At 39.7% G+C, this 13532-nt stretch overlaps 1 protein-coding gene across 2 annotated transcripts in view; it reads left to right on the forward strand.

Moving 5' to 3' along the window:
- Positions 1 to 11099, forward strand: part of LOC101156068 (filamin A-interacting protein 1-like) — a 78012-nt gene extending 66913 nt beyond the window's left edge. For both annotated transcript variants that reach the window (XM_023964838.1, XM_023964840.1), the window contains exons 5-6: positions 2948 to 5768; positions 10781 to 11099. In XM_023964838.1, the coding sequence (XP_023820606.1) occupies positions 2948 to 5768; positions 10781 to 10972 (3013 nt within the window). In that variant the 3' untranslated portion in view covers positions 10973 to 11099. The remainder of the gene's footprint in view (positions 1 to 2947; positions 5769 to 10780) is intronic.
- The last annotated feature ends 2433 nt before the right edge of the window (positions 11100 to 13532 follow it).

Below are 13532 nucleotides of genomic sequence, written 5' to 3' on the forward strand. Positions count from 1 at the left end.
CCTAATCACAAGTGGTTAGCGGCCCTGACATATGAAGGCAGCTTTCAGCAGCGGGTGAGCAGTAGTTTCCAGTCACTTAAAGAGAGGTTAAAATGCTCCAAACTGGACATTTCCTTTTATGTTGAAACACATCGGCTTTCCAGGAAGTGAGAGGTTTTTTTTTGTGGCACATTTTTCACACATTAGGGATTCATTTTAGGAAGTGGGTGGTTTGTCTCCTTGAGATGCAATCAGCTTTTCGGGAACTGAGTAATTTGTTCAAAGAAATTCAAGGAACTCTGCGTAAAAGGCAATCACTCTCAATGCCACTCGCTTAACCGACTTGTCATCAGTTGTGGGTCAGAGCCAGAAGGTTTTTGTGTTGTCACCCCATCTTCAGAACATGCTAAGTCTGCTCTGAATTATATCTTACAGAAGAATTGATGTCAGATGTGCTGCCTAAACGCATTCATCTGTATGTGTGTGTGACCATGATGAGAAAAACTCAAGGAACGAGTAATCGGAACCTAATTGTCCTCCCGTGGCACAAAGTACACGGCTTTAATGTTTTCCTAATGTCCCTGCATGCAGCTCGGAGGATTCAGTTCAGAGCTTACAAGGTTTTTGTGGGAAAGAAACATGAGATCAACAAAATTTTGCATCCTTCTTGGGAACAAAGTGCGTTTCTCTTTCTATTTTGGCCGATGACTTCACCAGAAAAACAGCGGGGACTGAGATAAGCGATTAAGTAAACAGACAACGGGGTTGTTTGCAAAAGAGATGGCTGCCTGTTTTTAAACAAGTTCTGCTCAGAAAACACCACCTCTGAAACGTATGATCTTTTTTTGAACACATAAAAAAAGTGGCTGTTGTTTGAGATATAAGTAATTTATATATTTAAGAAAATATGACTGTTTTTTTCTCTTTTTTTGGTCAAATGTCAAAAATAAATAGCATTGTTTTACTGGTTATTTATACAATTAAGCGTAATAATCAGCAATAAAAGAAAAAAGAAAATACCCTGCTCAAAAAGGAAAGGATTCCCATGAAGAAACATTAGTTTACATATTTTTTATCTGCCTTTACCTCCTTACAATCATTGAAACACTTTATTTCAAAGATTGAATAACTACAAATTAAAATAAACTTTGAAATATACATAGTAAAGCACCCAAAAATCACAACATGGACCTACATGTGTCAAAATGACCACAAACATTTCCGTGTGAGTGAAAACCATACCAATCATAACCTCCTAATCATTATTCATATCCTTATAATATTTTATTGGGTGCTGTTCTGTCTAATTGCCACACATGGGTCTACTTAAACGTGCCCCCTCTGGCAGCTGCTAATGAAAGAAGTGACCCGCCCAGCCGCAACGTACTTACATCACGGCCTACGCACCTCAATGAGTGTGTGGAATTAGTGATTCCTGAGAGTTTTTACTGTATGTGTGTCTGTGTGTGTGTGTGTATGTGTGTGTGTGATGGTGGTGGTGGTGGGGGGGGGGGGGGGGGCATATTTCTGTATAAACTCTGTGGGACTGTAATTACTTTCAGGAGTTGGGGGAATTCCTCTAAATGTATAAGAGAGTGAAAAGGAGGGGGTTGGAAATGATGGAAATGGTAGGGGGAAGAGGGCTGGTGGCAGAGGAACCCCTTAATTATGGGATCGCTCCATGCCAGCAGGGCATCTGGGTGGAAATGCCTGGCAGCTGCTTCCCTCCCATCCGTATTTTGGCTAGGTGATGAAGCACAACCTGAAGCATTAAATGCAACGCAACCATGTCAGGTGGCTTATTTGCATTATTGTATAAACTGCACATGCAGAACTCCAGCTATCAATCATCAGTGGAAATATTACAAAAACATTTTGTTTGTGGTTTATATCATTGATAGAGCAAGGTTGCTTACATCCTTTTTGCACTGAAAACACGCATATCTGCTTTTACCAGCTTGTTTGTAAACGTTCTTATCTGTCCGAAAGAATGTCCGTTATTTACACTTCAATGCACTTTTCAGCAGCATCTTGTTTCCTCGCTATCAGAGCTTGGTCACACTCAAATGTCCTTTAAAAACAAAATTGTCTGCGCGCAGTGTTTGTTTTTTAACTATGATTAGGCCGTTTTCAGCCAAAATGAAAAAAACTGTATTGTTTTCTAGGACATAGTTTCTGCAGAGTAGCAGGAGTTCATTAGAAATTTGCCTCTGAGTTTTGACCGTTGAGGCCGAAACCCCCACCTGCCCTTACCCCTCTTATTTGCTGAGAGTTCTCTGTTTATAGGCTCTCCTGCTAGGCCCACACACCCCCAAGCCAACATTACCAGTGCAACAAAAATGGCGAGCAATAATAGAGCTATCAGCCATAGAGTTTTAAGCCAGCTCTGAGGAGGAAAACAAAGACATACATGGATCTATTTGTCTACAAGAGGATGCATCTGAATAAAGCGGAGCAGGGAACTTTTGGCCCGCCCATCGCTTTTCCTGCATCCCAAATACAATCTTTGTCAAACTAACTTTTTTCGTCATCTCTAAAAGCACAATTTGAACAGAGAAATACTCAAATATGCAATTTTGAGCCAAATTTTCCAAATAAATGTCCTCCATTAACAGAAAAATGACACAAGATTGTGTTAAAAACACAAAAAACATTTTTTTTATTTGAGATGGTCTTTAAGCCCTGAGCCACTATGAAAACTTAGTAAAATGTACTATTTGCTACACTTACAGATGAGCATTTACCCATAAAACAAAGGTTTTCAGGCTATGACCCTACACTAAAGCTTTTTGTGACGCCGTCTTTATTTCTGCATGAACACATGCAACAAAGTGATGATGATTAGTATTAGTTTGAGAGGTGCAGTGATACTATGTTGGGGGGGGGGGGAGCTTAAATTATATTAAAATGTAGGCAAACTGATTTTTGTCCTAATAAGCCATGTTTTTTTTTTTGTTTTTTTTTGCAGGTTGAAGTTGCTGATTGAACAAGAAAAAGCTTACCAGGAACGAAAAGACAAAGAAAATAACAAAAAGATCACAAGTCTCAAGGAAGAGCTGACTAAACTCAAATCGTTTGCGTTGATGGTCGTAGACGAACAGCAGCGCCTCACAGATCAGCTAAACCAACAAACAAACAAGGTCCAAGAACTGAGTACTGGTTTTTCACAAGCTCAGGAGGAGTTGAGCTCAGCTAATGCTCGTCTGCAGGAGGAGGAGCAAAAAGTTATTCGCCTGGAGGCTCAGCTGCGTGACCAAACTGACCGACACCATCAGGATCAAGAAGCCATGACGGCCAAGTTTACCAGCGAAGACGCCCAAAATAGGCAGCTGCGCCAGAAACTGTCCGCCCTCAGCCGGCAGCTTGATGAGATGGAGGAGACCAACAAGACCCTGGGCAGAGCTGAAGAAGAGCTGCAGGAGCTGAGAGACAAAATCAGCCGTGGCGAGTGTGGAAACTCCAGTCTTGTGTCCGAACTCGAGGAGTTAAGAAAACGAGTACTTGAAATGGAAGGAAAAGATGAAGAGCTGATCAGAATGGAAGGACACTGCAGAGACCTCAACAAGAAGCTGGAGAAGGAGGCAAACCAGAGCCAGTGTTTGAAAGCTGAAGTCGATAAACTGAACCACAGAATTATTGACTTGGAAAGGCTTGAAGATGCTTTTAGCAAAAGCAAACAGGAGTGCAGCTCATTGAAAAGTAACCTGGAGAAGGAGAGGACAGTGTCAAAAATCTTGAGTAGTGAGCTGGAAGTCTTGAAAGTCAGAGTCAAAGAACTTGAAGCTGCTGAAAGTCAACTAGGAAAGACAGAGCAAATGCTAAAGGAAGATCTAACCAAGTTGAAGACTCTGACGGTCATGCTGGTGGATGAGAGAAAGGCGATGGCCGAGAAGTTAAAGCAAATGGACAACAAAGTGCAGAACAGCACAGGTAAGCTTCAGGCTGAACAAGACAAAGTTACGTCTGTGACAGAGAAGCTGATCGAAGAGAGCAAGAAGGCGCTAAGATCCAAGGCAGAGCTTGAGGAGAAGATGTATGGCGCTACGAAGGAAAGAGATGACTTGAAGGCCAAGCTGAGAGCGGAGGAGGAAAAGAGCAACGACTTGGAGTCCAAGCTCAACATGATGAAGAAACGGTTGCAATCACTTGAGACAATCGAAAGAGAATACCTAAGAAACAAAGCCAAAGAGGAGCACATCAAAACACCTCTTGTCCACCGATTCCACCAGGAAGACAACAAAGTAAAGGACTTGACGCAAGAAGTCGAACGTCTTCGTTGCAAATTAAAAGACATGAAAGTGGTCGAAGGGGATTTACTAAAAACGGAGGAGTTTAATTCGCTGGAGAAAAAATTCACCAGCGAGCAAGACAAAGCCAAAGCCTTGATGGAGGAGCTGGAAATATCCAAAAAAGAGCTCACAAAGTACCAACTGGCTGAAAAGAAAGAATGCAACCAAGAGCATAGTCTCTACAAACGGCTAAAGGAAGAAGAAGCCAAGTCAAGTCACTTGGCCAGAGAGGTTGAAGCTCTTAAGGAGAAAATTCACGACTACATGGGAACAGAGGAGTCGATCTGCCGCATGAAAACAGACCACTCCACACTACAGAGGAAACTCACCCAGCAGGAGGTCAGAAACAAAGAACTAGCCAGAGAAATGGAGACTCTCACCCGAGAACTTGAAAGATACAGACGATTCAGCAAAAGTCTCCGCCCAGGCATGAACGGACGACGCTTTTCCGACCTGCATGTTTCCACCAAGGAGGTTCAGACGGAGCCGCTTGACCTCACGTCTCCGAACTCCAAGACTATGGGGCCAATGGAGTGCGCCGTGGTCAATGGAAAGCTTTATGACGAGAGCGAGCCCGAAGAAAATGCAAACTACAGCAAAGAGATTCAGCTCACCAAATGTGCCACCTCCCTCATCAACAACGTAAACAATCTAAACAACAACTTGAGACGAGCGCGAGGGCCGTTGCTCAAAAACAAAGATGCTCCCGGTCAGGTGAACGGCAAAACTCTGCCCAGACAGAACAGCAACCATGTCCAGCCTGGTGATGTGGTGCTTACCCACAGTCCTGGGCAACCTCTCCACATCAAAGTGACACCCGACCATGGACACAACACGGCTATGCTAGAGATCACCAGCCCCACCACGGAAAACACCCAGTCCTTCACCAGCACTGCTGTTATACCCACAAGCGGGGGTCCACCAAAGCAGAGGATTACCATCATCCAGAATGCGTGCATATCTCCAACTACAAAATGCATTTCTCAAACTAAATCAAAGTTTTCGTCCATGTCCGATGAACCGTGCTCACCGGACAGGGCCCTATCCCCTCTGACAATGTCAACACACTCCAGAGCAATAACCCCAGACTCCTGCGGCTCTATAACACCAGACCGAGCCATGTCCCCCATACAGATCGTTTCTGTGACGACAAACACCCCTGACCGCGCGTTTTCTGCTGAGCAGATGGAGGTTGTTGGAGGCCACGCCATCTTCCGTGTGACCCCGGAACGACAAAGCAGCTGGCAGGTCCAGAGGTCCAACAGCTCAGGGCCAAACGTCATCACCACAGAGGACAACAAAATCCACATTCACTTAGGAAGCCCATTCATTCAGAGCCTAGGCAGTTCCTCGCAGGGTCACGCTGCGGCGCTCCAGGAGCAAAGGACTCAGGTGATTGCAAACTGTAGTGCTCCTGCTGCCAAAGGCAACAGCAAAATCACAAGTAGCATCATGATTAAGCCCACCACTTCCCCAGTCCAAAGGCCATCCCAGATTACAGTAAGTAATGCCTTTGACTGACCCAATAACACCCAAACACTCCATCCCATCCTTTGTTAAAAGTCCTGCCTGTGAGACTCAACGCCATAATCCCATTATCTGTACCCTGATACTGCTCTGTCACCTGTGTGTTGGCAACAGTTGAATGTTTTGATTTTGGTTGAATTTTTTGGTGCTGTGTTATAAGCCTAAAAAAAAACAAAAAAAAACTATTTTTGACTGCATGAAAACTTTGAAGCACTCATCATTTTACTTTGATCACAAAATCCAGGTTCTAACTTATGTGCACTTACTGTATTGTACTCGGTGGCACATATTTAGACTCTCCTCACTGATGTAACGTGCCAGTTTTATACGCATATTCAGCACTAAACATTATAATAAATATGGCTGACTTTTCTGGGAATTAAAGTGTGCAAAAGTGCTTTAAAAAGTGTTAGTTTGTCATCCATGCTTGCCATCTTCATTGATTCACCAAGTCCAGCATGCTCTGAATGTCTCCAATGAAAGATTACTCAATGGAAAAACTTTACAATAAAACCTTTTAGTAACATCCAAAGTAACCATTTAAAGTGATTTCAATCCAATGTGTCCAACGTTAATGAATATTTAAAAATGTACAGATGTCTAAAAGCAGGAAATTGGGCGACCATATGTCTTTTTCTTGCTTTAAAGAAAAAAAAAGTGTCCTTGCTTGAATAAAAACTAATGGTTGATGTCATCGTTTTCCAGCAAATAGCCCGATGGCTGAAAATGAAAAGCAGGGCAATGTGAACAAGAAAATGACTTGATGGAAACTCTTAAAACCTGCAAATGGTGCACCATAAAGTATCTGGTGGAGGTGAATCATGGGCTTGTTCTAAAAAAAGCAACCCCGTTCCTTATTGAAGCAGTGAAACTTTCACACTTTAGCTGCCGTGGTTGATGAGGTTATAAAGTTTTTAAATGTATTTTAATTGATTTCAGTCAAACTGAAGAATGTTTTGGATCCAAACTCTAAAAATGCATCTAATCTCAATTTATGGGGTCAGAAGAAGAGATCATTGTGCCTAAATCTGAAAAATAAATATGAAAATGAATAAATACAAGGGTAAAAACCATTAAATCTTTAATTTACTGCTGCAAAAGGAGAAAACTCCAAGTCCAATGCCCTATGCTCGTAAAAATGTTTATCTTGATGACAGACTTAAAAAAAAGCGTAACCTTTAAAATTCGTCAGAGGTCAAGTTTGTGACAGACTTTTTTTCCCCCCCTGAACCGTATGTGTGTCACTTTTAGTAATTTCACGCAAAAGCCCATTTTTCTTGTACATTTTTTGCAACAACTAAAACAGTTCTTCTTAACTATTCCTGAAATATATATTTCATTTTTCTTCTTAGTTAAATTTCTTGGGCTGAGGATGGAAGATTTTCAGTTTTGTTCATGGGTGAAAAGTTTAGCAAAAGCCGCAGCCCGAAAAATAAAAAAATAAAACAACATGGTCCGTCTTCCTTTTTTTTTCTTTTTTATTTAGAAAGCCCTGGCCATAAAAATGTCCAAGAAGAACCAAACAACATGAATAAGAATCTTTCTGCTTTTGAGAAAAAGCTTATTTTCTCAGAAATGCCATAATTATAGACATATGTTTCTCTGAAATGTGACCCATCTATGGTTTTGTAAGACTAAAAAAAGTGGTAAATCTAGTGATTATCACACTCCATAAAGATCAAAAACACTTGGAGAAAACATGATCTTTGCATCAGAGAAACTTTGATGCATTTGCTGATATCTTTTCACTGGTGGTCCTCTGGATCTTGTGCTTGCAGCTCTAACCCAAACCGCCTGTTCAAGTTTAATGTTGCGTTTCTCTTGTAGATCATGTCTGACGAAATGAGTTATCCGCACAGCATAAATAAAAATATCCACCATGTATACACATTCCATCTACTCGAGTTTATGCGGAATAAATATACAAGTAATTTCATTTAATGCAGAACAGAGAGGGGAAAATAGATTTAGGAATAATCTAATCAAATGCAACATATCCCAATGAAAAGCATTTCAAATGAGACTCCAATGGGAAATTTTTGCTATTTTTGCCACACACAAAAAAACATTTCTAAATAATGTTAAGGAAAATTTTAAATTAATTTGAAGATTTGTAAACTTAGTAAATTAGTGTAGTAAAGACCCACTCTGATGAAAATTGTGTTTTTTAAGTTTTTAACATGTTCTTGTGGCATTTTTCAGACAATGGAGGAAAGATTAAAAAAAAATTAAACTTTAAAATTATATTTCTTACTATTCCTTTATTTAAATCGATGTGAATCTGGTGCAGATAAAAAAAGCCTTTTGAAAAAACATTGCATTTGTTACATAGAAAATCCAGGTGGGGAATTTGCACCGTGTCAACTAAGGCGAATCTAATTACCTCCGTTGTTCTCTCCTTTGTTGCAGAGGTAAAGTTTTCTAAAAAAAACAAAACAAAAAAAACAATATGAAACAATAAGGGAAATCCGCAAAGTATTCGTCTTTTTTTTTCACAGTAATTGTAGATGTTTCATGGTAGTAAACCTCCTCATTTTAGACTTTATACTCCTTTCTTGGACAGGTAGTAACATTTTTCCAGTTTTCTCTTTTGTTTAAACTCTTAAAGTTCAAAACTTTGTAGAAAAACTAGTCCAGCATTATAAAACGAAAACAAAAATCTGATCGCGATTGAATATTTATGTAAATGTGGCAAACTAAAGGCATTCTGTACAGGAGAAACAGCACAGAGATTGATTGACAAGATCATTAGCCAATCAGGATGCAGAGAACAATTTCCTGGAAAAAAAATACTAAAAGCCTGCAAAATTGCACTGAAAAAAAAAGCAAAACAGCAAGATCATCAAAGGTTAACTGCAATGCCACTCTACAGAAACTATGTCTTAGAACGACAATTATTATAAATTTATTTTTGGCTAAAAAAATAACGATTAATAGACCACTGGGAACGCTTTAAAAGAAAAAGATCAAAAGATGATCATAGTGGGTCTTTGAAGAGTTTGACAACCAAGATGCAACAATTACACGAATCGATGCGGGGGGGATTGCAGTTCCTTTTGGTTAGCTTTGCTAAAAAAAAAACCTCCCAAACCTGCAAAAACACCAGCCAGCGTAAGAGGAGGGAGATGACTCAATGAGGCATTAAACTGATTGACTGACAAGACACGCAGCTGTGGAGACCAAATCTAAAGCTGTCTGGGTGCAACCAAGTGATGCAGAGGCTACAAAAGATGCTATTCATTAGATCGCTCCTTAAGAAAGAATCAGGCAGCTGGAACTGCCGTCTGTGACCTCAATTACCCCTTTGACTCACTCAAGACTCATTTGATTTATAAACTGACAGCGGCAGAAATCTGCTCGGCATCTGTGCCAAACTGCTGAGATGAATATGAGCTGACAAAAGCCCCACAATGATGTTTCCTTCATCGCTTTAACAACCAACGCTCGGCTAAACAAAAAGAACTCACGACAAACTTTGTTCTTGAATTGTTAGTACCAAAAAGATCCAGATTGGAGGGTAAATAAAGACCTAGCCAGTAAAAAAAAAAAAAAAGCGGATGATTTTAACAGACCAACATGACCGAGTTAAAAGAAAAAAAGTGAACTTTGACTAAACAAAAGATGTCATCATGCAGGAGTGTGGGATGCAGAGAGGGCTGCCTTTTTCCCAGTGAAAGACAAGCACCAAAACAAAAGTTGTGTTTGGTTTCCATGGAAACAGAAAAGAGCGTAGCAGAGGAAGTACTCCAGTTGCACCGCTGATACAGAACAGAACAAAGCCGCACTTCTAAAGTGTATCAGGGTTCAAAATTTAGCGATAAAATCCAAATTTACGGCAGATTTGCTCCGCTGATCCAAAACATATATGTCTCACAGGAACTTTTAAAGGTTCTTGTAAATTTTCCTGAACTGCTCTAAACTCACACGGGATGCCAGGTTTCTGCCGGTTTGCACGGGACAGTCTTCAGAGGAGTGATGAAACTCAAGGAAAAGGCTTTAAAAAGAAAAGAAAAAAACATAACCAAAACATTTAGTTACCTAAAAAGGAAGCAGATTTTTTAAAGGTACTAAATGTCAGCTAAAAAAAAAAAGAACTTTTTCAAAACCAAAATATAAGAAAATTGTCTTTTTGGAATGAACTCCCTGTAATCTTGAAGAAGTGTTAAATAGGAGTTTAAAACCTGACATGCTGACGTACTTTAGCCTAATTTAAAAAAAATTGGATTGGTTTATCTAATCGAGATCACAATACATTATGTAATAATTAAAAGGAATTAAGTTGGTGGTGATCATGCAATTGTGTGAGCAAATCCTGGTTGAGGTCACAGATCAAGTGAATCTCATCTTATGTGGGTTAATAAAAACAGAATGAAGTGTTAACTGAGACACATCAACATGTGATGTAGCTCAGCAACACGGCTGCTGCTGCACCACATGTAAACAAATGTAGGTGATAACGCAGTCCAGAAGGCAGAGAACTGCATGCTCTAAAATGGGCTTGAAAGATAAAATCCTCTAAATGGATGGTTTATGGCAAAACCATTCAAACACAGTTGTTTATGCAAGATTTTTAGAACAAGTTGGAGGGAAACAAACATCCAACATAATCGTCTTGTGTTTTATGTAGAAACTAATTTGATCAAAATTGTACATTTTATGAAAGCCTGTAAACAGTTTTGAGTCCATTTTTTAAGTTAAAGACGTTTTAAATTTTCCTACAACTGATATAAAACTGTTTATTTAGCAAGAATTATTCTTTTAGGCTTTAAGTGGCGTTTTGCCTCCATCTAGTGGTCATTTAAAGAACCACCGTACAAAAAATTTCGCAGAACTGCCAAAGATATGCAAACAAGCCAGGATCACTTCCACTATCTGTTCCAAATCAATTCCAGCCAAATACATTATTATTTGCTTTCAATATGTGAGCCTTCAGTTGTTTTTGTTTCATCAGGCTCTCTAAAGTTTGTCCTCCATGTTTCACACAGATCCCTATGGAAGCATTCCGAAGACCTGGACCGACTAGGATCCCAAAACCCAAGGGTTGCAACTCCCAAAAAGTCACAAACAACTCGGCAGCAAACCTGCAAAACAAGAATCACTCACAGCTGGCTCCTTTGACCGTTGGGAGAGAGCAGTCTCACAACAACAACCCCAATCTGATAAACCGGAGGCTGTGACGGCACTTTGATGCAAGAGAAAATATTATAGAAAAACTTCCTTGTCAACCATTTGAGTAAAAGAATGAAAAAATATAAATAAAAAGATGTAGACATCTAAATAGGTGACTTTATTTCCCTATTTTTTTTTTTTTTACAAAAACCTTCATCTGTGGTGCTTAAATCTGCCTAATGCAGCTGCAATATGGGTCAAATGTAGTAGATTTAACATTTAGGTCATTTCTAATCTGACAAAGGAGATCTTCAAATCATCTGCCGACACATTTTTGAGAGAATATCACTGTGACCACAAGAAGTAAGAATGTGATGTGCTAGATGAGACCTTTCTTGACTAGAACTACTTGTATTTTTGTACTGTTTGTATTCATGCCAGATTGATCATGGTAAAGGAAGCTTTCATTTCTGGAAATGGGCCACAAGGATTTTTTTTTCCTCCTTACACTGGCACTGTTGTACATAACTTATGCATTGATATGCAGTTTATTCATCATGTACATCTCTTAAATGTGACATTTGTGCTAATTTTTGGTTATCAATAAATGTATTTTATAGTTTGTGTGTTTTTTTTGTAGGATTTGTTAAAAAGGGACATAAGAAAATGTGTTTTTTATTTAGAAAAAGTCCATTTAGGGATACAATGTTAAGCAAAATTCTTAATAAAGAATGTTGCTACAGTTAATTTACTTGTTTAAAAAACAATTACGAATGATTTACATTTATGCTAAAAAGAACAGGAAAATGCTGAGAAGACGGTACAAAGGACCCCCAAATTTGGGAAAGAGCTGGAATAAATAAACAGGCTATAAAAAGGTTTCAGGACTACAATCTTAGCATTTTAGTAAATCAAATAGATCTCCTGCTTTTTGGCTGTTCAAGGTAACCCTCTGGAACAGCGACCGTGTCCCTTGGGGGCTGGCTTTCTTGGCCCGGCGGACCTCCCTCCACGCAGGGAGAGGGATCCCCGAATTCTCTGGCAAGACCATAAACTGGGGATACACCACATCTGAGCCTGGGGGGGTCCATATTACTGTGGAGCGGGTTCTGCTCATTGCGCTGGGCCTCATAAAAAATTTCCAACAGTGGGTGAGCCTGGTGGGCCATGTTTACATTCCTCTTCCTGGGCATCCTCCTCCTGGTCGGGATGGCCGGCCTCTGCCTTGCTATCTCCTGGACCTCCAGCGGGGTGGGTGGGTGGGAGGCTGCCTGGACCATGGGGCGGGTCACCCTTGGGGGGCCCTGGCTCCGGCCTGGGGCTGGGGTGGGGGGGTGCTTAGAACTCCTGGATGATGGTGGGCTGCTCGTCTGGGGCTGGTCTTGTTGGGATGGAGCTTGCACTCTTGTACTCTTTGGCGTTGGGTGCTGCTGTGGCGGTCCTGCCGGCACTGGTCTTGGTGGCAGACGTAATTGCCCGTGGGGGGTTTTCGTCTATCTGTTATACCGTGCAGGTGTTGGGGGGGTTCCTGGCTGCCACTGCTGCTGCGGGCCTTGGTGCGGGGATGACTAGAGACTCTCCCTCCTCCTTTTTACATTCCATCATCCACCCCAGCAGAACATTCTATAATCATCTATAATCATCCTCCTATTATCTTAACCCGACTTTTTTCTTCTTTTACATCCGGTCCAAATAAACGGTTACGAATTTAATCAATATTTAGCCTAAATTACAAAAGGGGTTTATTCAAATGTACCCCTTGGGTGTCAGAAGATTCATAACCCCATGTTGTAAACAGTAAAATCTGTCCAACACAAGAGGCCTTCTGCTCTCAACTGTTGGACAGGACAAGTAAAAAAAAAAAACAATACAAAGAACGACACATTTTCATTTAGCTTTCTTTTTTCCCATTCACATCAGCCTACGTTGCTGCTACTTAGAGAATCTGGTCAACAGTTCTTCTTAAATCTGAATTGCTTTATGTAATAAATCACATTTTACTATGTTTACTATAATCCTATAAAACTTTGAATCTAATACCAAAAAAATTAAAACTTAAAGACCATCATATAACAAGTAAATCTACTATACAGAATATCTACTATGTATACTAAACAAAGAACAAGCCTCTTCTCTTTAAGAAGTGAAATTAAGTTTTAAAAAGAAAAAGAAAAATGCTCTTCTTGTTTTTGCAAATTTTCTCCATTTTACCATCTTTGGCTAAAGTTGTAACCAAAAGAATTTATTAATAAAATGTTTATTAATATAACTATAAAACAATTGAGTTTCATAGTACAAATACTGGTACTTTTAATGAGGAAAAAACGAGTTAAACGTTTAAAAATGTATTTGTGAGACAACATTTCAAGGAAAGAAAAATGATTTCAAATTGTTTTGTAAAGAATCAAGTTTTTTTCTTTAGCTTATTGGTTTTTCATTCCATTTTTATTACATCCTTTGTTGAAAAGTGGGTTATACACAGGCTCAGACAGCAAACCTTAGTATTATTTTTTTCTTTTATTGAATTTGTTTGGTTAATAAAAGAAATAAAACTCATTAACATTCTTATTTTGAAAAGAGTTCACACAGATGTATCACCCTAATGCAAAAACAGGATAGAAATGGACA

The sequence above is a fragment of the Oryzias latipes genome, chromosome 2, assembly GCF_002234675.1.
Source record: "Oryzias latipes chromosome 2, ASM223467v1".
Classification (NCBI taxonomy): Eukaryota; Metazoa; Chordata; class Actinopteri; order Beloniformes; family Adrianichthyidae; genus Oryzias; species Oryzias latipes.